Source organism: Acomys russatus, chromosome 10 (genome assembly GCF_903995435.1).
Source record: "Acomys russatus chromosome 10, mAcoRus1.1, whole genome shotgun sequence".
NCBI classification, from domain to species: Eukaryota; Metazoa; Chordata; class Mammalia; order Rodentia; family Muridae; genus Acomys; species Acomys russatus.
The window spans coordinates 74,606,547-74,634,432 of NC_067146.1; the positions used below are offsets into that span (position 1 = coordinate 74,606,547).

Here is a 27,886-nt window from a genome sequence, read left to right on the forward strand (position 1 = left end):
CCATACCTCTTTGGGAATCAGCTTCTTGGGGTAAAATAAAGGAATTAAACTCAAGCTATATGTTAAATGGTGTAAACTTATGTCTCAGTAGCTATACTCCCTCATCCACTTCTAGCAGCCAAAAATATTTGGATCTTTCTGCAATTTAGATTATGAATTATTGTCTTTGTATGCTTTTGAAAATAGTACATTGTCATCTCCCAAACAATCCCTGAACTGGAGGGTCCCCTCCTGCTCTACCAGAACTCACCTGAACCTTCCCTTGCATTTATCTCATGATAACTTTTCCTAAGATCAGCCTCCTTCAAAAAGCTGAGTGAAAGGGGGAGGGAAGAAATCCCAGCATATGGAGTTGCAGTTCATTGAGGTCGGCTGTAGGATGCCATGCTGGAGGAGCCTCCAGCTTTGGGAACATGCAGTCTGCAATCTGGATACCTTTTATTTAATTTCAAGAATTCCCTTTGCACGGCAAAAAAGGGTCTGAGGAAAGCGGAGCAGCGCAGATGAGCAGGACAGAAGCAGAGCGCTCACGAAGGCGGTGCCATGAAATTCTGGCCACCCACCACGCTCCCAAGCTGGGAGAGAAACAGGATCCACAAGAGGAGCAGGAAAGCTATTTTTGACACAAACAAGGGTCCTGGGGCATGCCACCCCACCCCAGTGCCTGGCCATGCAAGATGCTGAAATGGAGAGTGGCCCACCAGGCTGCAGTGCTGGGAGCCATGGAGCGATGCACCAACATGACAGGGAGTCCTTTGGGTACTTCCCAAGGCGCCTGCAGGGTCAGAGCATAGTAGGTCTGTGTCCATGTCCATGAGCACAATCAGTTAACAGATAGCACCAACTGCGATGCCCAGGGCAGGAGAGAGCTCAGGCTCTAGCACCCACTTGCCCAGCCCTCCTGGGCAGAGTCTCATTCCTTGGTGGCTACTCTGGCAGCCAGTCTTCCCTCACCCTGTGCCCTGGGAAACTGGAGTGAATTATCAGGGTGAGGTCTGACGCAGGGCACCAGCTGCCTCTGGAGGGCCTGGCCTTAACTGTGCAGTGAGAAGCTGCTGCTGCACCTGACTGAATGATCAGAATTGAGACGGACAGGCTGGGGGACCAGGATGCTAGGGCCCAGGTTCATATCAAGGAAGAGCCTTCCCAACAAGCCTAGACATTGTACAGCCCATTATTTCCCCTATCCCAGTAACCCCAGGAGTTGGCCCCTGTTGCTTCAGAGAGGATTTGGGGAATCGGGGAGGGAAGGGAGAGAGGAGAGAGACCAGGAAGGCCAGGTGAGAGCGGTCTGAGACCGACAGAGGTAGGCAGTGTATGCGGTGGGGACACTGCACTGGGTTGGAGCCCTAGTGCGGCTTGGCCGCAATGTTCTCATGTGGGCTTGCTAAGCAAGTATCTCACCTGTGTCTCATTTGCCTCAGTTACCACATCAGGAAAACCCTACCCCACCTATCTCGAAGGGATAAGCTAAGGGTGTAAATAGATAACGGATAGAAAACACTTTTTAAAAAAGTATAAAGCGCTATCAGAGCGCGAGGCAGTGTTGTCTTGAGGATGTTACCCTTAGCGCATCCCTCCACTTCCCCATTGCATCTTTGCTTTCTTTTTTAGGGAGTCTCCTCACTTAAGGATAGATCAGTTTTTCCTTATTTCAGGAGGGTTTTGAGACTCCCTGATCGCTTTCCCTGATCAGAATCTGTAGCCCCGGCGGCCAGTGGGCACACTAGGAAGTCCGAGGTGTGTCCAAACAATTCCTGCTGCCTTGCTGTCCCTCTGGCACTTTCCCTGGCCACTGGGTCCACCCAATGAGATGAGCTGGACTGTCCACTAGGGTTAGACAGTACTGGGGTACCCAGGTCTACCCCTTGGAATACCCTGTCTGGAGTGCAATTCCTGTGCCGATTTCCAGCAGGAGGTGAGGAGAGGGCAGGGAGGTGCGCTGAGAACTGTGAGGCAGGAGGGTTGGTCCTCAGGAACCCTAGCCCGCCCCAACTCCAGTCCAGTCCTCCCCACCCCCCAGCCCAACCCTAGTCTCGCTCTGGCGGCACCTGGAGAGGCCTTGGGGCCCCTAGGCCCGGGCCATTGTGCACGCGCAGGTGGTCCTTAAGTGACTCCTTGTAGCGGAAGCTCTTGCCGCACTCCCCACACGTGTAGGGCCGCTCGCCCGTGTGGATGCGCTGGTGCTTTAGCAGGTTCTGCTTGCGGATGAAGCTCTTGCCGCAGAGCGCGCACTGGAAGGGCCGCTCGCCTGTGTGCAGCCGCTGGTGGTTCTGCAGGTGCTCCTTGCGGCTGTAGGTCTTCTCGCACTCCGAGCATTTGTAGGGCCGCTCCCCGCGGTGCGTCATCTGGTGGCGGATGAGGCCTGAATGGCAGTTGAAGCTCTTCTCGCACTCGGCGCACTCGTAGGGCCTTTCCTTGGTGTGGCTTCGGTGGTGGATAATGAGGCTCTTGCGCACGCCAAAGGTCTTGCCGCACTCCAGGCAAGAGTAGGGCTTGCTGCGCGCGCCGTGAGACAAGAGGCTCCGCCGCAGGCCACCGGGGCAGCAGCTGCCGCAGCCACTGCCAGCACCCGCACCTGCACTCGCACCAGCACCGCTGCCACTACTCGCACTAGTGCCGCCGCCGCCGCTACCGCCACCGCCGCCACCGCCGGCGCTGCCTTCCCCGCCGGACTGAGCCTCGCCTCCGGTACTGCGCTCCCCCGGAAGCGCCGGGAAGCCGTCCTCCAGCAGGCCTCGGCTCCCGGGGCCGCCAGGATTCTCTGGCACCGCCAAGGTGGGTAGGCTCTGCTGGTGAGGTTGGGTTTGGGGCTGCGCAGTGGCTGGGGGTGGGTTCTTCACCAGCAGCAGGCTGTCACCTAGGGGCGGGGAGGAAGGCAGTCGTGAAACGCTGGGAGTGCCCATCTTCAGGATCTGTGTCCCTGAGGGGCCCTGGATCCTCCTGGCCTCAGTTTCTCTAATAATTAGATAAGCCTAAAGGCTCACCAAAGCACAAGGGCTTTGGGATCAGGGATAGGAAAGACCTCCAGATCGCTTCAGTTATCCAGAAGTCACCTTCAGAGGTGGCCTGCTCAGGGGTCAAGAGCCCTACCTCTTCCCAGGTTGGATTTACAGCAACCACAATGCGGCTTACAGCTAACTGTCTAACTCCAGTTCTAGGGTACCTGATGCCCTTTTCTGGCCTCCACTGGCATGCACATGGAACACAGACATACATGCAGGCAACACACACACACACACACACACCTATGTGTGTGTATGTATACATACATACATATATATGTACTTATATACATATTTTAAAAAAATTTGTAAGGATAGACTGAACTGGATGCAGTGGTGTACACCTTTAGTCCCAGCACACAGGAGGTAGAAGCAGGCAGGTCTCTGAGAGTTCTAGGCTATCGTAAGTCCCTGTCTCAAAAATAATTATATAAATTTTAAAAATTAAATGTTCATTGCCCTGAAGTAATGACACTTAGCTTTAGTCTGAGGGAAAATGCTAATTTATCTTTGGCAATTCCCTCAATGGGAGGGAGAGAATTTGCCTGAGGTGAAACTCGTCTAGAGGTTTACCAGAAAGCAACACAGGGAGCGTGTGCCCACACCTTAGAGGGATGTGCAGTTGGGCGCCAGGCCTGAAAAGCAGGTTGAGCAACTAGGACGGTGTAAGTCCTATCAGGACCCAAGGGGATCTGGCCTCTAACAAAACTGCGATGCCATTTCACAACAGGCCTCACCAGGAAACTGCTTCCTCCCAGGCAATGGCACCCTTCCCTGGCACCCCAGCCTCTCCAGGCAATAAGTCGCAAAGCTCAGCACTGCTCTGTACCAGTGTGTGTGTTTGTATGTGTGGTGGGGGAAGCAGTGGGCAGAGTCTGGGCTCTTTGTGTCGGAAAAATGACTTCAATTTCCTTCTTATTCTACCTCCTCTGTTAGTGTATCACTTTCTGGTCCTCCCTCCCCAAGAGGAGTCTGACGCCCACTCAGAGGCAGCCTTTGGATAATGGTGAAGAAGGTGAATTATTAACAGAAATATCCTTCTCGATACCAGTGGGCCCTGATGGAGTATGTTAATGGGTTCATGATGGACCCCAAGACAGCTGACACTAGTAAGTTGACTCAGGATGGGGCTGGCCACTCCAGAAAGATCAACCTCATAATTAAAATTGGGATTTGTCACTTAACCTTGTTGGTTATCATGGTGTTGATTCAATCAATCATACCTACAGTAACACTCTGGGCACTGGAGCTTAGGGGAGCTTCCCTGGGTGGCAGTACCCTGCATACTGCCACATACCAATGTGCTGGAAGCATGGCATATCCTGACTCCATTGGGAAAGGACCCACCCTGACCTATCCAGCTTTCTTCCTTCTGCTGGTTCTGATTTGAATTCATTGGCTATAATAAAACTGTAATTGTTGGGAGGTGGCTGCACATGCTTTTAATCCTAGCACTCAGGTGGCAGAAACAGGTGGATCTTTGAGTTCGAGGACAGCCAGGGCTACACAAAGAAACCCTTTCTTGAAAAGCCAAAACCAAACCAATCTAACCTTGCAATTATAAGCACAGCATATCCCTGAATTTTGTGGGGAATTCTATCACATGTTTGAACTTGAGAGGGAGTGGAAATCCTCAAATTTGGAGTCCTAGGTAGAGGTGGCCTGGTGCCTCACAAACTGGATGCTTGTATCTGATGTAAGTGCCAACGTAGACTGAACCTATGATGTATGACCCAGCTCTAGGGAGCTGGCACCTAAAGTCATTCAGCCACGGGGCTGGAGAGATGGCTCAATGGTTAAGAGCACAGACTGCTCTGTCAGAGGTCCTGAGTTCAATTCCCAGCAACCTCATGGTGGCTCACAACCATCTGTAATGTGATCTGAAGCCCTCTTCTGGCGTGCAGGTGTACATGCAGATAGAGCACTCATATATGTAAATATATAAATCTTTAAAGTTGTTCAGCCTGTAACTCCCAAGTCAATCCAGCCCTAGGTCCTGCCGCACATCCTTTCCTTTAGATCCAGATCTAGAAGGCATTCTTGATTACTCATGTTCCATGTGCCCACCAGTTACTTCCCATTCCTTCTTTCAGTGAGCACTGCTACCGACTGTGCCAACTCCATCTTCCCTCGGCTTATAGCAAACTTCTCAACTTGCAAACATTTCCTCAGCTTCCCCTCCAGCTCTAAACCCATTTTTTGTTGTTATTGTTGGTTTTTCGAGACAGGGTTTCTCTGTGTAGCCTTGGCTGGCCTAGACTCACTTTATAGACCAGGCTGGCCTCAAACTCACAGAGATCCGCCTGCCTCTGCCTCTGGAGTGCTAGGATTAAAGGCATGCACCAGCACACCCGGCAAACTGACTTTAAAAATAAAAAAAAAGAAAGAAAAAGAAAAGAAAAGGAAAAAAAAAAAAAAAAAAAAAAGAACCAGGAGCCTGGAGAGTACTCTTGCAGAGACCCTGAGTTCAAATCCCAACACCACCCCTTTCATGGCAATTTACCATCTTCAGGCCTCAGACACCAAGCATGCATGCATATGCAGATAAAATACTCACACACATAAAATAAAAATAAGTAAGTCTTTAAAAGATGGCGAGGCATATTTTTTAATCCCAGCACTCAAGAGGGAGACAATCAGATCTCATGACATTACCCTATCCGGCTCCCTTCACTAGGCTTCCTCCTTATTAGAATACAGTTTAGGGCTGGCATGATGGCTCAGTAGGAAAAGGCATTCAATGCTTGCCTGATGACCTGAGTGTGATCTCTAGATAGTAGAAGGAGAGCACTGACTCCAACAAGTTGTCCTCTGAGATCCCTCTCCCCCCTCCCCCCACTACCCAGGCCCAGCCCCTAAAGCCTGCTTGGCTTTGCTTTTGCCCTTCCCTCTAGTCTACTGTTCCAGATAGGCTGACAGTCTCCTCTTGTGGGGGTGTCTAGAGGATACTCAGCAATCCCTTTCTTGGTTTTTTTGCCCTTGGCTCTCTTGCTTGCTCCCTTCTTCCTGTTTTTCTGATCTGGCATCCTTGGGGCACTGGCCACATTCCACCTTTACTTAATGGGATTGCTTATTGGCTTATTTACTGCCCGTCCCCTTCATTCCCTGCCTGTCCTGTGTACTTACACACTGTGTAGCACTGAGTAGGCACAAAGTGAATTATTGTTAAATAACCAAAACAAGAAAAGGTGGGGCCCATTGTTATGACTCAAGGCAGTGGATAACATGGAAGTTTCGAGAGAATGCTTTCAAAATGCAGGGCATCTGGGTAGAGAGTGCCTAGTCCCAGCCTCTTCTGGAAGCGCATGGCAGCCGGTGGACTCCAAAGTCCTACCCAGATAGACCTCCTGCTTAATGGAGCCTCATGCACAGTAGTTTTTAGCAAATGTATTTCCAATTTTTCCCTACACTGCCTCAATTCACATTTATTAATATAGAAAATAGAGAGAGAAAATATCACTAAAATGCCACATTCAGTTGGGCTGAAGTCTGATCTTGAGTCCGACAGGATACCCTGTGCATGCACTCTCTCTTGTGCACAGTCTAGGACTGGGAAAGGAGGCTGGCTGCATTTCATCCTTTCCCTCCACTGCCCTCTTTCCTGCCAATCCCTTTCGAGAAGGTTCTTACATATAATACCACATCCGTCCAGCTGTCCCTGGAAACCACTGTACTAAGGCTATCTTTTTTTTTTTTTTTAATGATTTTTATCAGGGCTGGAGAGATGGCTGAGAGGTTAAAGTACACTTTCTGCTCTTCCAGAGGTCCTGAATACCAAGCAACCACATGGTGGCTCACAACCACCTACCCTCTAATGCCCTCTTCTGGCATGCAGGTGTACATGCAGATAGGGCACTCATATACGTAAAATAAATATTTTTAAAAAATGATTTTTATCTATGAGGCTGAAGAGATGGCCCAGTGGTTAGGGACACTTGTTCTTGCAGAGGACCCAGGCTTAATTCCCAGATCCCACATGCCCCGTAGGCTCACAACTGTCTATAACTCCAATTCCAGGGAATCTAATCCCCTCTTTGACCTCCACATTTACATGATGCACAGACAATCATGTGGGCAAAACACTCATATGCATAAACTAAGCTAAATACAAATCTTTTAAAGATCTTGTTTTAATGTGTGTCTGTGTGAGGGTATGTGCACATGAGTGCAATGCCCATGGAAGCTAGAGGTGATGGAATCTCTGGAGCTGGAGTTACAAGGGATTGTGAGCCACCTGCCGTAGGTGCTCACTACCTCTCCAGTCCAAAAGATTTGGAAGATCTAGTTTTTGTTGTTGTTTGATTGGTTGGTTTGTTGGTTTGTTGGTTTTTTGGGTTTTTTTTTTTGTTTTTGGTTTTCTGAGACAGTGTTTCTCTGTGTGACAGAGCCTTGGCTGTCCTGAACTTGCTCTATAGACCAGTCTGGCCTCAAACTCAGAGATCCACCTGTCTGGCTCTGCCTCCCGAGTGCTGGGATTAAAGGCACGCACTACCAGGCCCTGCGCTGAGCTGTCTAAAATCTCCAAAACCCCAAATGAGATGCTATTTCATATGCTAGTGTAAGTAAGCAGCAGTCAGGTTCCCTCTAAGACAGGCCCTGCAAATAGGCTGTAGCACCTGGTGAGAGAAACATTTCTAGACCCTCATGACTCTGCAATTCTGGCCATTGCCTCCCAAATTCTAGGGCTCAGAGACCTCCCCCAAATAAAATACCCTGAGCTAAATGTCTTGTGAGCTGTCATATCCAAACTAAAGTAGGAAATGGCCCTTTGTAAAGCCCAGCAAGTTCTCAAGGAGCTTTCCCGGACCTAGGGAAAGGCTCCTCCAGGCTCCTGTGCTCCTAGCCACCTGGAGAAATGGGAAGGCAGGGCCAAGAACAAGGCTGAGTGGACCATCCTGGCAGTGCCCAATGAGCTAGCTCCCTATAACTGAAGGCCAGATCTACTGCACCAGGAATGTGCCTCAGTTGTTAGAGTGCCTCCCCTAGTATGCCTGAAGCCTTGGGTTTGCCCCTCAGACCCACATAGGGCTGGGTTTGTTGTCATAGGCCTTTAATCCCAGGATTCAGGAGGTGGAGACAGGAGGGTCAGGAGTCCAAGGCCATCCTCGGCTATATAATGAATTCAAGGCCAACCTGGGCTACATGAGCCTTTGCCCAAAACACCCTGAGATGTAAAATTTTATTTTGTTTTGTTTTGTTTTTCGATATGGGGTTTGTCTATGTAGCCTTGGCTGTCCTGGAGTCACTTTGTAGACCAGGCTGGCCTTGAACTCACAGCGATCCACCAGCCTCTGCGTGCACCACCATGCCCAGCTGAGATGTAAAATGAAAGTAAATTAACAATGCCAAATCTAGAAATGGTACGTGGGGGATATGGAGGTGGCTGCTATTATCATTTCTTCCAGGGCCAGTGGTCAGGCTTCTGGTTCTCCTACACATCATCCTGGTTTGCCAACAGGTCACAAAGAAGACTGCTTGAATTTCCACTCCAAGCAAGGACCCACACCTCTCCCACCCAGTGACAGTTCCTCCAGACTCTTAAAAAGACTGCCACCAGCAAAAATCGTCCTGGAAGAGAGTAGGCTTCAGCAAGCAGCTCTGCTGCAGGCTTCAATTTCTCTCAACCAAATACCCCAGGGTCCTAGCAGAGACACACATTACTCACTGGGGCCAGAGTCGAGTCCAAGCTCTCCTTCCATTGAGTCCCGTGGGCCCCAAGGGTACGGCTGCTCCTCCTGCTTGATCCAGGACAAAATGTCATGTGCCGAGATGAGAGATTCTGTTGTTGGAGGGGAAAAGGCAATCTTAAGACTTCATTCATTTTCAGTGAGCATCTACTATCCACCCAACTCCAGGGGGACTGGGGCCAGGACATGCTGGAGGAAAGCTCAGCTTTGAACCTGCCGGGCCACCACTGGCTGGTCTGACCAGCGGCAGCGGCAGAGCCACTGGCGAGCCCATGGCAAGACCTGAGGACTCCAGGAGGGGACTCTGCTTCCCTTCTGCCTGGCCCCCTCAACCGACACTCAATTTCTCATCCTCTCTTCCAGATATGGAGGGTAGGATGAGATAGTGTCAGAACTTCTGAAAGGAATGCTACTCGGCCTCCCAGATCTACAAACTCATACATAAACCCATCCCCAGCCCAGGTGGGAGACCTTCCCTAAACAGCTGGGACCTCCCCAGAGTTTCCATGGGAGATATCATACAAATGAAACTCCGGAAGGGGGCTGAAGGGGTGGTCCCGTGATTAAGAGTACAGTTCCCAGCACTCACATCAGTAGCTCGTGACCTTTTTGTACTCTAGCTCCAGGAAATCTAGTCTCTGTAGGCACACACATATGCGTTATTAGAAATAAGATGTCACCTGCCCCTGGAGGCATTACAGGTGTGGCTGCTGGGTCCATGTGCATTAGGAGGTGGCAGAGAAGAGAGAGGAATGTCTACACTCAGTGTTCTCACCTATGAACATCTGAATGATTAGGAGCCTAACACTCCCAGGAAAAAGTGAGCCTGAGATGATCACCAGTCCGGTGCCAGGAGCCTGGAAAGGGAGCTAGCCTCAAACAACCATTAGGCTGGCACCACAGAAGACCACTCCTAAGTCAACCCCAGACACTCAGAGACCCCAGGTGCCACTAAGAGGAGCGAGTAAGTGAGGGAGAAATGGAAGAGAAAGAGAAACAAGGACGTGGGCACAGTGAAGAGACACAGAACTGGAATGAGTACAGTTGATGCCACCAGGGGCCACATCTGAGTCCATGGCAGAGTCTGTTACCACCAAAGGCTAAGTGGACATCCCTGGTCCAAGCTAGCCAGGAACATGTTAATGTCTGAGGGCTGTGCAGAACTGGCCCCACCCCTCACCTGGGCATCATGGGAGAGCTGGCCCTAGGGGCATGAGAGCAGGAGAGCTGACCCTGCCCCTAGCCAGCTGCAAGAGAGAGCATGCTGCCGATGTTGTGGGTGAGCTGGCTCTACCACTCATCTCCTGTGCAGTGTCATGGATGAGAGAGAGATACCCTCCTCCCTCCTTTCCCCTCAGCACCTACAGCAGGCAGGAGACCTGCCCTGAGATCATCAGAATGGGAAAGCTGGCCCTGGGATCATGAGATCAGGAGAGCTGGCCCTGCCTCTTACCTGCTGCAGCACTAGGGAGAGCAGGCCTCACACCCCACCTGGGCAGCGCAGTAAAAAGCTGGCCCTGAATGTGGGGTTGCAGGTGAGCTGGCCATGCCTCTTGTCTGCTGGGCAGTGGTACTGGACAGAAGAGACATCCCCTTCCCATTCCCTGTCCCTCACCATCTATGGCAGGTGGGAAAGCTGGCACTGGGGTCATGAGAGAGGGGGAACTGGCCATGACCTTCACTAGCTGCAACACATAAGAGAACAGGCCCTCCACCTCACCTAGGCAGCAAGGTAGATTTAGCCCTGATTTCAAGGGTTGCTGGTGAGCTGGCCCTGAGGGCTTGAGAGTGGCAGCTCAGATATCTCTCAGGGCTTTGAAGTGGCCCACCTCAACATCTGCCCCACTGATGAACTGCTGGAGTGCATGAAGGGGCTGGTCCTACAGGTCCAAAGCTACAGGATCTCCATGACACAGGGCAGCAACAGGATATCTGAGAGGAATCCCAGTGAGGTTCCAGTGTTGATAGTGCAGCAGAAGCCAGAGGGCTCGTACCAGGCTAACGAATCATTGTAATTAACATTTCCAAGTAAAGAAGTGTGGACAAACGGGTATAGTATGACACACTACAGCTTCCACAAGATTTTTTTTTCTGTTGGGTAAGTTGCAGGGGTGGAGGGCAGGTATGAGGGGAGGGGCAGATGAGTGGGATTGGGGTACATGATGTGAAATTCACTAAAAAACCAGCAAAAAGTTAAAATAAGGCTTAAAAAAACAAAAATAAAACAAAACAAAAAAGAAGCTAGGTGTGGTGGTGCTCGCCTTTAATCCCAGCACTCGGGAGACAGAGGCAGACGGATTGCTGTGAGTTCAAGGCTGGCCTGGTCTTCAAAGCGAGTCCAGGACAGCCAAGGCTACACAGAGAAACCCTGTCTTGAAAAACAAAAACAAAAACAACAACAACAGAAAGAAATTCCAGAAAATACACATAGCATTTTGAAACCTTTTGATTTTGAGTCTTCAAAAAGTAATATTTATATTGGTTCCACTGACACAATAAATGCTAAATTTAATAACTCACACTGACATCTTTCTCACCTGAATTGGGGTCCGTAGGAATATCTCTCTCTGCCAGATCCTGCTGGTCCCATACACACTGTTGTTCCTCCTGCTTAATCCGGGACAAGAGGTCCTGGGCAGAGATGGGGGAGTCTACTCGTGGGAACAAAGGCAGCAACAGGGTTAGAGCAGAGGAAATCCCCACCAGCCTGCGTTTTTAGTGAATCTGATTTCCTGCAATTATTTGTTTTCCCGAAAAGTCAAGAATAAGAATAAATAAAGCGCTGGACGCAATGGCACATGCTTGTAATCCCAGCGCATGATCTACAAAGTGAATGTAGAATAGCCAAGGCTACACAAGTCAGTGGATGTCATGGGGTGGTGAATAGGATAAAAATGTCCCGAGAGACTTAACCAACCAGGATGAGGTCTCTTCTGTGGAGCTATGACCTCCACGGAAGAAGAGATCCTCATGCAGGTATTTCCCAGGAACATAGCCCTTATTTATCTGAGCCAAACATCCTTTTTTCATAGGCTACTAAACTGGCATGTAACAACTGTAATCACCATACTTGGGAGGTGGAGCCAGTATGATCACAAGTTCAGGGTCCCCCTTGATTATATGGAAAATTTGAGGCTAGCCTTGGGTACATTAGACTCTGTATCCATTTTTATTTATTTTTCTTTTCTTTTTCAATCAACTTCAATTTATCTTTTATCTAGCTTTGTCTTATCTCTTTAACAATACTTGGTGCATTTAAGGAACCCATCTGAGTGAAGGAAGGCTTGGCTCCTGCCCTTTGGCTATTACCACTTGCCTGTGTATCTCAGGCCTTCCTGGGGGAGGGATGAGTCGGGGATACTTACTAGTAGCTTATGGCAACAATACCCAGATATTTGGTCAAACATTATTCGGGATGTTATTATGAAGGGTTTTGGGACTTTGTTTTTGTTTTTTTGTTTTAGGTGAGATTAACATTTAAGTAAGTATACTAAATAAAACAGATGACCCACTATGATGGGAATGGGCCTGATCTAACCTGGTAAAGGTCTTAATTGAAAAAGAGCCAATCCCAGGGAAGAAGAGATACTGTCCATAGACAATCTTGTGAATAGAGCTGCAACACCAATCCTTCCCAGGTCCTATCCCACTAGCCTACTTGCTAGCAAACTTTGGATCTGTCAGCCATTATAATCCTATTAGCCAGTTTATTAAAAGAAATCCCTCTACATATAAGCATGTACACGATCACATGGCACACACACACAAACCATTGGTTCTGTCTCGGAAGAACTGGGCCTCAGGCACACACCTGCCATAGCAGTTTCTCATCTAAACCAAGTTCAGCTGAAACACTGTCTAGGAGCAGGTCCCCGTGGGCATGCAGGCAGTGGGGAGCCTGGCGTGGAAGCGGCAGCCCATAAATACTTGTGCAGTGCATCTTTGTGGTCCAGGATCAGGTCTTACTGGCTTGGATATTCTACCACCCATAGAGTCCAGTAACGTGACTGTTCTAAGCTGCTTTTCTATGGGGCAGAGGGACAATCCAACACTTATTGGACAAAGGAGAGGACAAAGAAAAACAAACCAGAGCAAGCAAAGCAGAAGGTAGCTAGAAGCCCTCAATGCTGAGCGCCATGTCTGTACCTCTGAAGAAGCCTGTCTAGGTCCAGTTCTGGATTCATAGCTCTTCCTTTGCTGCCATAGACCTGACACCCTTCAGGAGCTACAGTCCATACCGTGTGTCACCCCTCCTTGGCCAAGCAGCTACTTGGCTCACTCACCAGTAATGGATTCTGTAGGGATGGCTCTCTCTTCCAGGCCCCGCTGGCCCCGCACACACAGGGTTTCTTCTCGTTTCACCTGGGAGGACATGTCCTGTGCAGGCACCAGAGGCTCTGTTCCTGGGGAGAGAGAACCACATTTCTTAGCCCCCCCCCCTTCCCCCGTCCCCCATATGTTGGTCACCAGGATGTTTTGAGGTCAGAATCATGGTTGCCAGCACTTCCAGGGGACAGGACAAGAATCTTGGGTATCTATTGAAGCCAAATGGGACTCTGTAGAGCAAAAGGTCCCAGTAGCAGAGAAATGACCAATATTCAAGAAACGGGGATAAGAAAAAAGGATATGGGGGCTGGAGAGTTGGCTCAGGGGTTAAGAGCACTGTCTGCTCTTCCAGAAGTCCTGAGTTCAATTCCCAGCAAACACATGGTGGCCCACAACCATCTGTAATGTTATCTAATGCCCTCTTCTGGTGTGCATGCAGGCAAAGCACTGTATACATAATAAATAAATAAATCTTAAAATTAAAAAAAAACAAAAGAAAAGAAAAAGGACATGATGGTTCAAGCCTGTAATCTTGGTGGACAAGAGACTGAGGCAGGAGGATTATCATGAGTTGGAGATCAATTTGAGCAACATAGTGAGTTCTAAGCCAGGTTGGGCTCAGAGTGAGACCCCCATACCAAAAAAGAAAGACTAGGCCAACAGCAACATGAAGTCTGAGATACCAAAGGCAGGCTTTGGAAACAGCATACTACGTGGGGCTAACCAGAACGTGGAGTGTGTTGGTGTAATAGTCACCCACCCCTGTTTTTTACCCTCGTGGCCAGACATAAACATACTGCTCTGTGAAAAAATCGGACTGGGCAGAGGCACAACCAAATCCTGATGTTGGGCGAGTAAGATGGTATCCTTAAAAAGCTAACAACATATATTTTTCTGCTTTGTGTTCAACAGGGCATTTTTTTCTGGAGCTTTCTGGGACAATGTAATAGATCTTGGTGGAAGATTCCTCAGACCACAGGAGGCTGAGTGAGAAGCTGAAAGAGGACGAGCCTGGTTTCAACTCCACCATCAGCTTGCTGCTCCACGAGCCTCTCATCTCTCTGGGTGAAGCATTTCTGGTTTTGTTTTGAGACCTATGTGTTGATAACTCAGTGAAACTGTTGAGGTCACAGGGTCCAAAATGTAAAAACCTGCCACGCAGTATTAGACCAAAGAACATCCACAGTGCTTGATAAAGAGTGGAGAAGGGCCCTGAAATGAAACATCCATCACAGGAAGTCCACAGAGACAGGGGTAGGTCTACCTTGCTGAGCTGCAGGAAAAGGACACACAGAGGGGCTGCTAAAGGTAAGGGCGAGCCTCATATGCGTGCATTCCAGTGGCAACGTCTTTGTGACTCCGTGGACCCCTGGGTTAATCATTTAAAGGGGGAATTTTATGACCAATAAACTATAACAAAACTAAAGATTGTGAAGGAGAAAGAACAGTGCTAGAAATCTCCATGAAAATATAATCTATTTAAAAAACAATGGTGGACCTGGCCAGTGGTGAACGCATTTAATCCCAGCACTCAGGAGGCAGAGGCAGGTGGGTCTCTGAGTTCAAGGTCAGCCTGGTCTACAGAGCAAGTTCCAGGACAGCCAGGGCTACTCAGAGAAACCCTATCTGGAGTAACAAAAACAAAACGAAGCAAAAATGTGGGGGTCAAGAACCAATGAGTGAGAGTTGATAAGTCAAGCAGAGGACACCAGTACAGCATCACGCCACACCTTGCCCAATACTGCTCAGGAAGCAGAGGCACCAGGAAGTCCTCCAGGGCACAGTTAAAGCTAGACCCTAGTGTTTTCCATTCCAGTGATAGCTGCCAAGTGTGTGTGTGTGTGTGTGTGTGTGTGTGTGTGTGTGTGTACACATTTTTTTTTCTTTTTTTCTTTTTCCTGAGACAGGGTTTCTCTGCTTAGCCTTGGCTGTCCTGGACTCACTTTGTAGATCAAGCTGGCCTCCAACTCACAGAGATCCGTCTGCCTCTGTCTCCCTAAGTGCTGGGATTACAGGTGTGCACTACTACACTCGGCTCAAATGTGATAGTCTCAGGACTAATGGCTCCCTTATGAGCAAGGGAGGGGACTTGGGGTAGTGGAGAAGTGTGTGCCAAAGCAAGAGCGGGGTATGAGATGCGGATTACACCCAGACAGCAAGCACTGGCCTGACAGAAGCACATCTCTGCTGCACACTTTCCACCTCCTGTTAGTCTTCCTGAAACTGGGCCTGGGACCTTTATCTGTTCCCAAGTCTAAGACCTCATGTATCCCATCAAGTCTGGGAGGTGTCTCAGCTCAAGCCCTTCCTTATTTATTTACTTATTTTAATTTTTTGAGATAGGTTCTCACTGTGTCATCCTGGCTGGCCTGGAATTCTCTACATAGACCAGTCTGGCCTCACACTCATGGAAATCCATCTGCCTCCTATGCCTCTTGAACGCTTGGATTAAAGGTGTGCACCACTCCCAACCTCTTCCCAAGCTCACCTGTAAGTTCTGAGCTACCAAAGGCCAATACATATGGTATGGTTTTAGGCGCCGAGGGCAGGTCCTATAAGTGACTACATTGCAAAGGTGGCAGAAGTGGCTCCTGGGAGCTTTAAGAGCTATTCTCTCTTGACTCACACAGTGTTTGAGGGTGCCCAGCTCTCCTCTCCTGCACCTCCCTGTTCCCATCCCTGTCAACAGCTATTACCTGCGTCTGCAGCCACTGGGATTTCTCTTTCTTCAGGGTGATGCTGCTCCCACACACAAGGCTCTTCCCTGGGTTCTGCCTGGACCGGAGCATCTGGCTTGGACACTGGGCCATCTGTGTCTGTATGTGAGGCAGTGAGAAAGAGGTGGGGGGGGTGTGTCATATGAAGTTGTATGAAGTGAATTCAGATCGCAGTGATAAGGCAGGGCTGTCTGTCACCAGTGTCCCTCAGCATGGCAGCCATTACGTAAGGATGGAACCTTGAATACAAGCCAACAGAATCCAAGGCCTCTACTGTAAAAAGAGCTGGTCTCTGAGAGTCAAGAGCACACAGTCAGTCTGTGGTTGACCCCAAACTCTTAGGATACACTCAAGGAGGTGTAAACTCGATCATTTTACAGTATTCTAGAATAATAGTAGTGTCACATAGACTACCACCGTGACAGGCTCAGCTGCCACCCTTTAATTTTCATTCTATCCTCAGTTCCGTGTTACTTTCCATTAGGCTCCTTTGCACCTTGGAGCCCTCAGCAGAGAGCGCTCGCCAATGGAAGGAGGTGCCCTTACCCAGGGACATCAGGGTTTTGTAGTTTTCCTTCACCAGATTGCTGTAGAGTTCCTTCTGCCATTCATCCAAGTTCTTCCATTCGTCCTCAGAGAAGTAGACAGCAATGTCGACGAAGGTCACGGGGACCTGGACCAACAAGGGTTTTAGTCAGCAGCCTGCTGCTGTTCTGCACCCTACTCGCCTGGGGAGGGGTCACGGAGACAACCTAGCTCAGAGGTTGGCCTCTGTTCCCAGCATCCCAATTTCAACATCCCAGGTCACGTCTCTTCATTTCTACGGACTCAGAATTCCCCGTGGCTGGCCTTCCTAAGTATCCAATAGCACTGGTGTCAATGCTGCCCTTTTAAAACCCCTTTCTTATTTTTTAACTATTTGTTGTGTGTTGTGTATATGTGTGTAGAAGCATCCACGCGATGGCACACATGTGGAGGTCAGAGGACAACTCGCAGGAGCTGGTTCTCAAATTCTACCAAGATCTATGTTGGTGGCAAGGACCCTTACCTGCTGAGCCATCTCTTGGCTCTCTCTTCTCTTTTTTATTAAGCCCTTAACCTTGTCCTTTGCTATTTCAGACAAAGCCATAGTCGGTGTGTTTCTTTGGGGGTTCAGGGCAACAGAGATATGAGAGATGCCAAGTGTGGGAATCAGAGAGCCAAGTACAGTAAAAGTGGGTGACAAAACCAGTACTTCAGGTCAGATCACCTGTGTATAGACAGTTGAATTCTTCACAGGATTTAATTATCTTTATGTATATGAGTGCTTTGTCTACAAGTCTGTCTGTGCACCGTAGGCTTGCAGTGCTGACAGCAGCCAGGAGAGGGGCTAGGTCCTCAGGAACTGGAGTTACAGTGGTTGTAAGTCTCAATTTGGATGCTGGGAATCAAACCTGGGCCCTCTAGGAGAACAGCCAGTGCTCTTAACCACTGAGCCATCTCTCTAGCCCCAAAAGTTAAATTTTGTCAGTAAAATATCTTTAATCCAGAGGCATATGCCTCAGCTCCAGGATCCTGCCCTGCCTTTATGATGACGCCCTGCTGTCCTGTGGCTGCCATCAGTTACTCACTGCTAGTCAGCATATTCTGACCTGCTGTCTAGAGCTGTTTTTCCTTCTGACCAGGAGCCTCGTCCATACTCATTTCCGCCTCCAGCAGCACCACCTCCCTTCGGACCAAGTGGTTTCACTTTCCACTTTCATTAATTAATCACGGAACTTCCCTCTCTGACCACACAGGCTTCCCTCTTGCCCCCTCTCATCCCTACTAAATCAGCACCTCACCCTCACTCTGAAATCTGGTACCTCAAATCTCACCCAAGCCCTAGTCTACACGGCACAGACAGGGCCAAAGCTGGCCTGTGCGGCACGTTTGTGTGAATGATAAAGAGCCAGCAAGGCCTGGTGCACAGCTACTGGTGCCAGGTCTATCAGTCCACAAGCCAGGTGCATACCCCTGCACGGAGACCCTATGCAGATGCGATATGCACAGCTGTGTGCAATGGCTCAGGCCTACCGATTGACAGCTCCCTGTCCATCATTAGAATTAGAACTAAAACTCCTACCAGACTTGGACAAATCCCCAGACTGGGAAGAGATGCAGTCCCCTTTCTTCATTCTATTTAGCTGTTGCTAGATGATACCACAACATCCTGCAATCAACATCCGCCACAAATTTCACACCAGCTGTGCCATGGCTGCTTTGGAAGCCTTGTGCTGACCTCTTGTTGATACTGTGCCATGTTCCCCAGGAGACTTTTTGCAAACCTCACTCCTCAAGGTCTGTCCAGCCTCCCTGCATCTTCTCCTGCCCCTCTCTGTCCTTGGGTGGGCGTTAGGGAGCTCCTCCTTCACCTTTTTCTTCATCTTAAGCCAAACCTGCCATATTCATTCTGGTTTTCTCATCCACCTCCCACCTGCAAAAAGAGAAGCTGTTCCCTCTTCATCTGAGATGAAGCTCTGCGTCTTCACCTCCCCTTTGGCAATTTCATTGTTTTCATTGCAATTGTTACCTCTTTGAGGATGACTTAGGCCTTCCTTCGCCCCTTTGAAGTTCCATGGCCTTCTAAACCACTTCTTTTAATCAGCTCTAAATATCCAACAGTAAATACATCCAGGGTGTGCTTACTATCTTCTGTTGTAAAGGCAACTTCTTCACCTTATTTACCATTTCTTTGGAGAGTCAAAACTTCAGAACAGGGGCTGGAGAGATGGCTCAGTGGTTAAGAGCATTGGCTCCTCTACCAGAGCAGGTTCCATTTCCAGCACCCACATGACAGCTCACAACTGTCTGTAACTCCAGTTCCAGGGGACCCAACACACCCACACAGACATACATGCAGACAAGACACCAATGTACACAAAATAAAAATAAATTAATTAATTTTTTAAAACTTCAGAATAGCCAGGCATGGTGGCACATGCCTTTAATCTCAGCACTTGGGAGGCAGAGGCAGGCGGATCGCTGTGAGTTCGAGGCCAGCCTGGTCTACAAAGCAAGTCTAGGACAGCCAAGGCTGTTACACAGAGAAACCCTGTCTTGAAAAACAAAAAACAAGAACAACAAAAACTTCAGAATAATTTCTTTCTTTCTTATTTATTTATTTAGATTTATATTTTTCTTTTTTCTTTTTTTTTTTAAATTTATTCTTGTAGATTTATATTTTTCAAGACAGAGTTTCTCTGCTGTCCTGGAACTAGCTCTGTAGACTAGTCTGGCCTTGAACTCAGAGATCCAGTTGCTTCTGCCTCTGGAGTGCTGGGATTAAAGGCGTACACCACCACTGCCCGCTCAGAATACTTTCTATACAGTTGGAAACAGACACCACTCTTTAAAAGCATCATGGTGACAGAATATAGACATCTAAGATATGGTCTGAGATAGATGGGAGCCTGCAGGAATCCATCAGTGGACACAGTCGGTCTAAAGAATCTGAGAGAATATCCTTCTTGAAATAATAGATAAAAAGAACACATTTTGAACACCCAAGAACCCCTCACTCCCAGGAACAGAAGCTTCCATGTTGTAAGTAGGTTCAAGGAGTCATAGGGAAGTCCAATAAGCAGGTAAGGAAGTTGTAGTCCGCCTTCAAATGACAGCATCACCAGTCAAAAGCCACAGAACTGACTGAACAGAACCATCCAAGCTGTTTCTTCTCATTCCTCACTCACAGAAACTATCAGATGATATATTTTTTTAGGCTACCACTTTGGGATCATTTACTGCCCAGCAACAAATAACTAACAATGACCACATAGTGTTTTCCTATAAACAAAATCAATGGCTTCTCGTAACTCCACAAAGCAATTACAGCATCATCTTCATGTTATAAATGACAACACTGAAGCTCAAAGAGATCAGCTTGAAATTTGCTAAACTATTTACGCTTCTTTAAGGAGACACTCATGAGGCTTAGAGGCTACAAAAAATACACATGCCCAATAGTAGGAAAGCCAAAAGGTCAAGATACAAAGCCAAGTCTGGGGGACTGGAGAGATGGCTTGGTGGTTAAGAGGACTGACTGCTCTTTCAGAGGACCCAGGTTCAATTCCGAGCACCCACATGGCAGCTCACAACTGTCTTATCTGACACTCTCATACAGGCATACATGCAGGGAAGTAAAATTCAAATAAATTCTTAAAAAAAGAAAAACAAGCCTCATCTTCTGATTCCATAACTGTTGCATTATCACGCAATGGCATGTGGCAACCTGAGACTCCTACCGCTTTATTCAACATATAGAACACGTGCCGTGCGAGGTAAGAATACTTCACTGAGTTAAGGCACATAGTACAGAGAAGAGCAAAGGGAAGCGGGTGAATCAAGGAAACACTGATCATGCTGGGAGAACAGCATACACAAAATCCACTTGGGGCTATTACAGCTCCATCTCACACAGCCTAGACACACTGATGTCTGGCAGCTTCTCTGGTAGTGTCAACAGACTGGGCATCCCAGTGGACACAAAGACACATGAAGACATGGTCCCTTCCTAGGAGTTCTGAGCTCTTTAGTCAGAGACTAAGTAAGTGTTTCATATAACAACTCCAAACCGATTGCTGCTCTCAACAAAAGGCACAGCCATGAACCAAGAACTCATATTCTGGTGTGGGAAAGCCAATCAAAAGGGGGAAAAAGTGAATATTCAAGATTCAAGAGGAACTTGGTACTGTTGCTTGTTTGTTATTTTGGACAAGGGTATTGCTATGTTGCATAGGCTGGCTTTGAACTCAAGACATATCCCATGCTGGCCGTGACGCAAACTCTTCCTATTTTACAAGTGCTGGTATTATAGGCATGTGCTACCACACAAAGCTTGGGGTTTGATTCCTTAGTGTCAGGTGACCACGGGAGGACACATTGATTAAGTAACAGCTAGGCAAAACCCCTGTGGAAGTGGGGGATTGACCAGAGAAGCAGGCAGGTAACCAGGGAAGGAGCTTTCTTGGGGCGTGTCCCTGTGGCAGGAGCATCTTGTAATGCTGGAGAACAGCAGGAGGCCAGACAGGTACTGGGCAAGAGGGAGCGTGATGGGGATAAGGTCAAGGACATTTACTGGACATTTATTTGGAATGAGATGGGAATCCAAGGGCTGGTGTGATGGCTCAGTATGAGAGTCACCTGCCACCGATCCTGAGTTCCCTCTCTGGGACCTATATGGTAGAAGGTCAAAATCGGTTCTCACAGTTTGCTCTCTGACCTCCATAGACATGCTATGGCGAAGGTCATCCCTCTAAATAAAATGTTTGACAAAAGATTGTACATAAAAAAAGAAGAAAAATATGAGAAGCCATTTGTAAGGTTTAGGATGGTAGAGCATGATGCCTTTTTATTTTATTTTATTTCATTTCATTTTATTTTATTTTATTTTTAAAAGATATATCTCTGGGGTGGCCCTGAATTTGTTGTGTAGCCTAGGATAGCCTTCAAATCCAGATCCTCCTGCTCTCACCTCCCTTTCCAAGCGTGGGGACTAAAGGCATGTGCTACCATGCCAGATTTTATGAGGTGCTAGGGATCAGTTCGTGCACGTTAGGCAAGCATTCTACCAACCGAGCCATATTCCCAGCTTGTGAATGAGTTATTCGAATCAGATTGCTGTGGCTATTCTTTTAGAAACGTATTGTAGTGTGTGAGACCTACTGAAGGATAGAGAACAGGGGACCAGTCAAGAGGCTCAGACAAGAATCAGGTCCTAATCTGACAGGCTGGAAGCAGGTGAGGAAGCTGGTCAGACTATGGCGGCGCAGCACAGGTGGAATGGGAGAGAGACAGCAGCTAGGAAGGATCCCAGGGCTTCTGTCTGAATGAGTGAAAGGACAGATCTGTCATCTATAAAGATGAGGGGGACTATGTACAGAACAAGCTTCAGACAAAAGGTCCCGAGATCAGTCTGGTCACATTAACTGCTGAGTTAACAGGAAGAAAGGTGGCCGGGCGTGGTGGAGCATACCTTTAACCTCAGCACTCGGGAGGCAGAGGCAGGTGGATTGCTGTGAGTTCGAGGCCAGCCTGGTCTACAAAGCTAGCCCAGGACAGCCAAGGCTAACACAGAGAGACTCTGTCTCGAAAACAAACAAACAAACAAACAAAAACAGGAAGAAAGGTGAACCTGACGTCCAAGAAGAAAATCTGGGTGGGGTGTAGGACAGGTGGGAAAGAGTGCATTTGGGAGGTCACAAGCAAATAGAATGCAGTTACAGTCATGGGTGGAGATGAAGTTATAAGCGAAGGGGCACAAATGAGCACAAATGCCAAGACTGAGCCAGGACCACTCTACAAACATTCAGAAGATGAAAAGAGGAAGCACAGCCAGCAAACAGACTGCGGACCAGCAGCTGGTGAGACAGGGAAGGAATCAAGAGAGGGAGGCATCCTAGAAGCCACACAAAAGGTGTTCCAGGGAAGAAGTGGCTACCTGCTGCTGGTGATGGAATGAGAAGGATGGAGGCAGAGACAAGGCGAGTGGCCAATGAAGACCATAACAAGACCAAGAAGAGAGGAAGTTGGGAGAAAAGGTCTGATCTGCACTTGGTTTCAGAGAGAGTTATCCAGTTACCAGTTTACTGCCATACTGAGAACAGATGAACCTGTTCAACGGGGGCAGAGGATCCAGACAGCTCAGTTCCTCCCACATAAAGTACAAGGCAGAATAAGAAATGAAGGAGGGGTCCTGCTCAAACTAAGGCACCAGCCAAGGACAGTACAGGTGGTAAACTTTAAGCCCCTACCCAGATCTAGCCAACAGTTAGAACATTCTCCACAGTTGAGTGGAGAGTGAGATATGACTTTCTCACATACTCTGGTGCCTCACATTTGACCATGTCCCCTGGAGGGGGAGACCTGGTGGCACTCAGAGGAAGGACAGCAGGTTGCCAAGAAGAGACTTGATACCCTATGAGCATATACAGGGGGAGGTAATCCCCCTTAGGAACAGTCATAGGGGAGGGGAATAATGGGAAAATGGGAGGGAGGGAAGAATGGGAGGATACAAGGGATGGGATAAACACTGAGATATAACAAGAATAAATTAATAAATAAAAGAAAAGAAAATAAAATTAATTAATTAATTAATTAAAAAAAAAAAAAAGAAAAAGAAATGAAGGTTGTCCTAGGCTGGCAAGATGGCTTAGCAGGTAAAAGTCTACGCCTCACAAGCCTGATGGCCTGAGTTCAACCACAGAACCCACGGTACAAGGAGAGACCCAAGTCCTGAAAACTGTTATCCAACCATATACGGCTTTTTAAAAATTTTGATTAAAAAAAAATTTTTTTTAAATGAAGAAAAAGAAGCAATTGAAAACCTGAACATCGTGGTGAAGGCAGGGTCATATGGAGCTCATCATACTGTAAAACAAGTAATTACACTTTAGAGTGAATATTGATTTATGAGTAAAATGGTGGTGGTGGTGGTGGTGGTGGTGATGGCTCACTGTGTAGTCCTGACTGGCCAGAACTAACTGTATAGACCAGACTAGTCTCAAACACACAGATTGCCTGCCTCTGCCCCACAAAGGCTGAGGCTAAATGTACACACCACCACAGCTGGTATGAATAAAATTACTGATGCCTAGGATTAACTTCAAAATACAACAAGAATTAGGAAATGAGTAGCAAAACAAAAAACAAACAAACAAACAAACAAACAAAAACCCTAAGATCAGGCAAGGGTTTAATTGTTGAAGCTCATGGTAAGCACTTAGGGTTCATTACAATATCCTGCTTGCTTTGGTATGTATTTGAAAAGCCTATAATAAAAAGGTAGGGAGGGACTGGATATAATAAACATAGACAACTCTTCTGAGGCATTTTTTTTTTCTGTAGTGATGGTAAGACTGAGTGAGAGTGAGGTAGAGGGAGGTGTAGGGTCCAAACAAGAGAACAGGGTTCGCATGATAGTGAGGGTCATCTAGGTTAGAGGAGACGACTGATGATGTAGAGGAAAGGGCAGGGGCAGACACAGAGCCATAGAGGCAGGTGCAGGCAGAATCCATGTGCACCGAGACTGCAGACCAAGGAACAGACTTCTATTTCTGAAGTCATCCTTTTTGTTTGTTTGCTGCATTTATTTGTGCACATATATATGTTAGAGGACAACTTGTGGGAGTCAGTTCTGGGTCCTGGGGACCGAACCTGTGTCCTCTGGAAGAATGGCCGGTGCTCCCCTAGCCATTGAGCCATTTCTCCAGTCTTGTTTTTGTTTTATTGAGACAGGGTCTCCCTCTATAGACCTGGGCTGGCCTGGAACTCACTGTATAGCTCAAACTGCCCTTGAACACTGCTGCCTCAGCCCCTTCAGTGCTTAGACTCTAGGTGTGGACCACCACACCTAGCTCCTGAAGCCTCCGTTCTTTGAGAGAAATAGACAAAAGGCCATCAACGTGAGAATGCAGTGTTGATGAACTAGGAGGAGGACAGAAATGGGAATTGAAATGAATTCTAAATCCTAGAAGGGCCCAACTGAAGTCAGTGAGATCATAACTCAAAACATGATTCTAGCATGGTTTTGAGCCTTTGTGCAGCTACGGTCGAGTCAAGCACATATACCGTGAAGTGAATAAAACCAAGCAGTAAAAGCCACAGGTCTGTAGACAGCTACACAACGCCAAGAAGCTGGAGGGGGAAACAAGATAAAAAGCTCCAAGATGCTGGGCACGGTGGCATGCACGCCGGTAATCCAGGGAGGCAGAGGCAAGTGGCAGGTCTCTGTGAGTTCGAGGCCAGCCTGGTCTACAAAGTGAGTCCAGGGCAGCCAAGGCTACACAGAGAAACCCTGTCTCGAAAAATACAAATATAAAAAAACTGAAAGTGGGGCCAGGTATGGTGGCGCACGCTTTTAATCCCAGCACTTGGGAGGCGAAGGCAGTTGGATCTCTGTGAGTTCGAGGCCAGCCTGGACTACAAAGCGACTACAGACAAGGCTAACACAGAGAAATCCTGACTCAAAAAAGAAAACAAGACAAGACAAGACAAAACAAAACAAAGCTCCAAGATAAGCACATAGGGTCTTTGCAGGGGGAATGGGGCCAGCTCTGGGGTACAACATGCAGGACCACATTAAAGGCGTAAGGCAGGCTTCATAAAGCCACTGAGACAACATGTAAGCAGTGATGGCTGCAAAGCCTGGCAAGATGAAACCAAGGGTTTGCTCACCTCGCCTCTAGCCCTGCCCCTGTCTCACCACATACCTTGGGGGCCTCCCCCTTGCTGCCAGGGGGCAGCCGCAGGACCCAGAAGTTCCTGTTGCGCAGCAGGTTCTCCAGGTTCTCCAGGCGCCGCTGCAGCAGCCCGTACTCCTGCAGCAGGGTCCCCAGCACGGCCCACTTGCTCTCCATGTGGTTGCCGAACTCCACGGCCGTTTTCTCGCAGTCGGCAAGCTTCTTCTCCGCCGTTCCTGTGCGTCCTTCCAGATTCAGTAGCTGGCTAGCCTGGGCATCCACCTTCCTCTCCACAGCTTGAATGGCAGCCACCACGGTCCAGAGAGAGATCTCTGCTGTGGGCAACTGGGGCTCTCGCATCATGCGGTCGGGAAACACAGGGGCCCTATCTGGGAAGGGCGGGAACTGAAAAGGCATAGGCCGCCTGGCATCCATGTCCCATTCTTGAGCCTGTGTGCAAGGGGAGAAAGTGACAGCTCAGGGTAAGAACATGTGCATGAGAGGAAGTGGCCTCAAATGGGACAGCCAGCCAAATGTTAGCAGGATCTTTCTTCTACGAAGTCTCTACCTCTGGCTGTGCTCATTAATGGCCTCAGTGATAGTTAGAGCAGGCAGCCAGCAACCCACCCGACTAACCATTCTTCCATTTCCTTCCTCTGAGAGCCAGGCTGGTTGCTAGTTCGTCTGCCTTGGCCTCTGGCAAGTGTAGGTCAAGGCCCCCTGCCTACCATGTCACAGACCCTTTCTCTGAGTAGAACAGCTGCTTTTTTCTTGTGGCTACCCTGAATGACAAACTTCCCACTTGGCTCTCATTCTTTGTTTCAAGGTAGGAATTTCCGTGTGAGTTGCCTGAAGTTAATCTTCTGAGCAATCTCTCTTGCAGGTTAGGGCAAGAATGATTATCTCTGCCTTAAAGATGATGAAACTGAGGAACAAAAGGAGCAGCTGGTCACTCTTCAGCACCGCCCCGCACTGCCAGCTGGCAGGGTTTGAAGTGCCACAGGTTAACATGAACACTCTGCAAACACACGGCCACCGCCGTTCCTACTACACCTACCAGCCAGAGGAGACCAGAGCACCCAGGCTAGATGGCACAGCAGGAGTTGTTAGATTCCACACATAGCTACTTTTTCCTAACTATGCAAACCAAAAATAGGTTCACTAGACAGTATCATTCATTGGACAGTCTTCACCCCTGTGAGAGCTACAAGGAAAAGATCCCTTCCCTCTTCCTGATGAGGGGGCTCCCCACGACCCGGAGCCTCCTTCTTTATCTTCCAGACTAGGTGCTGAGCCCTATGGCAGAGAAAGAAACGTGCAGGGTGGTCAGGGTGTGCTGGATGGCAGCCCAGGCTCATAGCTGACTCTTGGTCCCAAACAGGACAGGAAGAAGTCAGTGTCTCTCTCTCTCTCTCTCTCTCTCTCTCTCTCTCTCTCTCTCTCTCTCTCTCTCTCTCCCCCCCCCCCCCCCCCTCTCTCTCTCTCCTCCCTGCTTCTGCTGAAGGGGCCCACCAGTGTGGAAAAGTAGAATCCTATTGCTTTGAGGTAAGATGGACTGGCCTTTGACGAGCATACAAACTATTTCCTCAAACTCAGAGAAGCTGTGACAGCCAGAGGACCACCCCACAGTGTCTAAGAATTCCTCTGGGACACAGGAATGAGTGAGAGCAACAGGGCCCTAGGAGTGCCATCCTTTGGCTTTATGGAGGCTTCCCTGGGGCCTTGTCCAGAGAAAGGGGATAAGAGTGACACTGGAAGTTTAGGAAGTCGGAGCCTGGTTGCATTTCACCAAGTTTGATGACCTACAGTTCATCTTTTTGCTCAAAAACAACACAGCGACTTCATATTTACTTTTCAAGGCCTAAGTCCTGGTTGAGATTCAGAAGGGAACACGAGGGCTTTCTACAGAGTGTCGGGCAACTCAAAGCCTCCCCTTTGAGACAGTGATGTGAGGCCACTCTGAACCTTCCTCTTGTGTTTTATACCCAAGGCCGCAACCGGCTAAGTCCTAGGCATCCTGGGATCACTTAGAGAGCCTAAAGAAAAAACTGGAGCCTTCTTTCTCACCCCAGAACCCCAAGACAACGCTTGGGTTTACGGTTTGGGCGTAGTCAGTTGTCTTGGGCTGCTCAGGCGATTCCAATATGCAGGCAAGTTTGCCAACCCAAGATGACAAAGTCCCCTCCCAGTCCCTTCCCCTGCTCACCCCTTCTACAGAGGAAAAGTGGGCTGCCCTTTATAGTCGGAAAAAGACAACAGTAAAACAGCTTTAAACCCTTCTATTAAACTGACTACAGTGTAAACATGGTTGAACTGTTCCCTCTGTGGGCCGGGAAAAGGCCTGCCGCAAACCCAGGCGGGTCGGACGCCAAGAAGAACCCGGGTTCCCGGCTCAGTGAAGCGGCCACCGCCGCGCCAAGTCCGGGGCAGCACAGCCCTGGCTCCTGCATCCCGCGGGCCCCGGATCCGGGCAGCACCGGCAGGGACAGCTGCACCGCGGCGACGCGGCGGGGCCTGGCGTTCGGGGCCTGCGCCGGGCCCGCTCCGCCGTCCGCCCGGGGCCGCGGCAGCCGCGAGGCTCCCCGAGGCCCGGCCCCGCCCCGCCCCCACGGCAGCGGCGCGGCCATGGCGCCCGCGGGCGCTGCACCCACCTGCATGGGCGGCATTCCCTCGGCCATTTCCGCGCGCAGCGCCGGCTCCTGGTGGCAGACCTCCTCCGGGGGCAGAGCCTGGGCCCAGCTCCAGCTCCCGCTGTCCAGCCCCAGACCCTGAATGCCCAGCTGCTGAGGCTGCGGCCGTGTTGACACAAACTGCATCCTGGGAGTGCTGTTCCCCGCTCGGGCCGGCCAGGGAGAAGAAGAACGTTTTCCAGGCGCCTTCCCCCTTGCCGGGGCCGGACAGCTCCATCTACAGCCCGTAGGAGCAAACAGTCCCCTTCGGTGGCGCTCCCCGCC

General features: G+C 49.0%; 1 protein-coding gene and 1 non-coding gene across 2 annotated transcripts; one reads left to right on the top strand and one right to left on the bottom strand.

Moving 5' to 3' along the window:
* Positions 1-112: 112 nt before the first annotated feature.
* On the bottom strand, positions 113-27,886 carry Znf282 (zinc finger protein 282). The gene is made up of 8 exons (XM_051152451.1): positions 27,584-27,886; positions 24,963-25,382; positions 16,282-16,408; positions 15,715-15,834; positions 12,976-13,095; positions 11,230-11,343; positions 8,671-8,784; positions 113-2,860 (listed from the first exon to the last, which is right to left on the bottom strand). Exons 1-8 carry the CDS (start codon positions 27,746-27,748, stop codon positions 2,031-2,033), a joined length of 2,010 nt encoding a protein of 669 aa, XP_051008408.1. The 5' UTR covers positions 27,749-27,886; the 3' UTR covers positions 113-2,030.
* On the top strand, positions 9,372-9,501 carry LOC127194913 (small nucleolar RNA SNORA17). The gene has a single exon (XR_007831305.1). It is a non-coding gene; the product is annotated as a small nucleolar RNA SNORA17 (small nucleolar RNA).

What these genes read in the sequence shown, in the direction of transcription:
- Znf282 (XM_051152451.1), bottom strand. Translation starts at nt 27,748, where the DNA reads ATGCAGTTTGTGTCAACACGGCCGCAGCCTCAGCAGCTGGGCATTCAG. An exon ending in CCCAGTGGCTGCAGACGCAG is followed by an intron (nt 13,096 to 15,714) that starts GTAATAGCTGTT and finishes CTCTCTCCCCAG; the next exon opens with GAACAGAGCCTCTGGTGCCT. An exon ending in TGGACTCGACTCTGGCCCCA is followed by an intron (nt 2,861 to 8,670) that starts GTGAGTAATGTG and finishes CCCCGCCCCTAG; the next exon opens with GTGACAGCCTGCTGCTGGTG.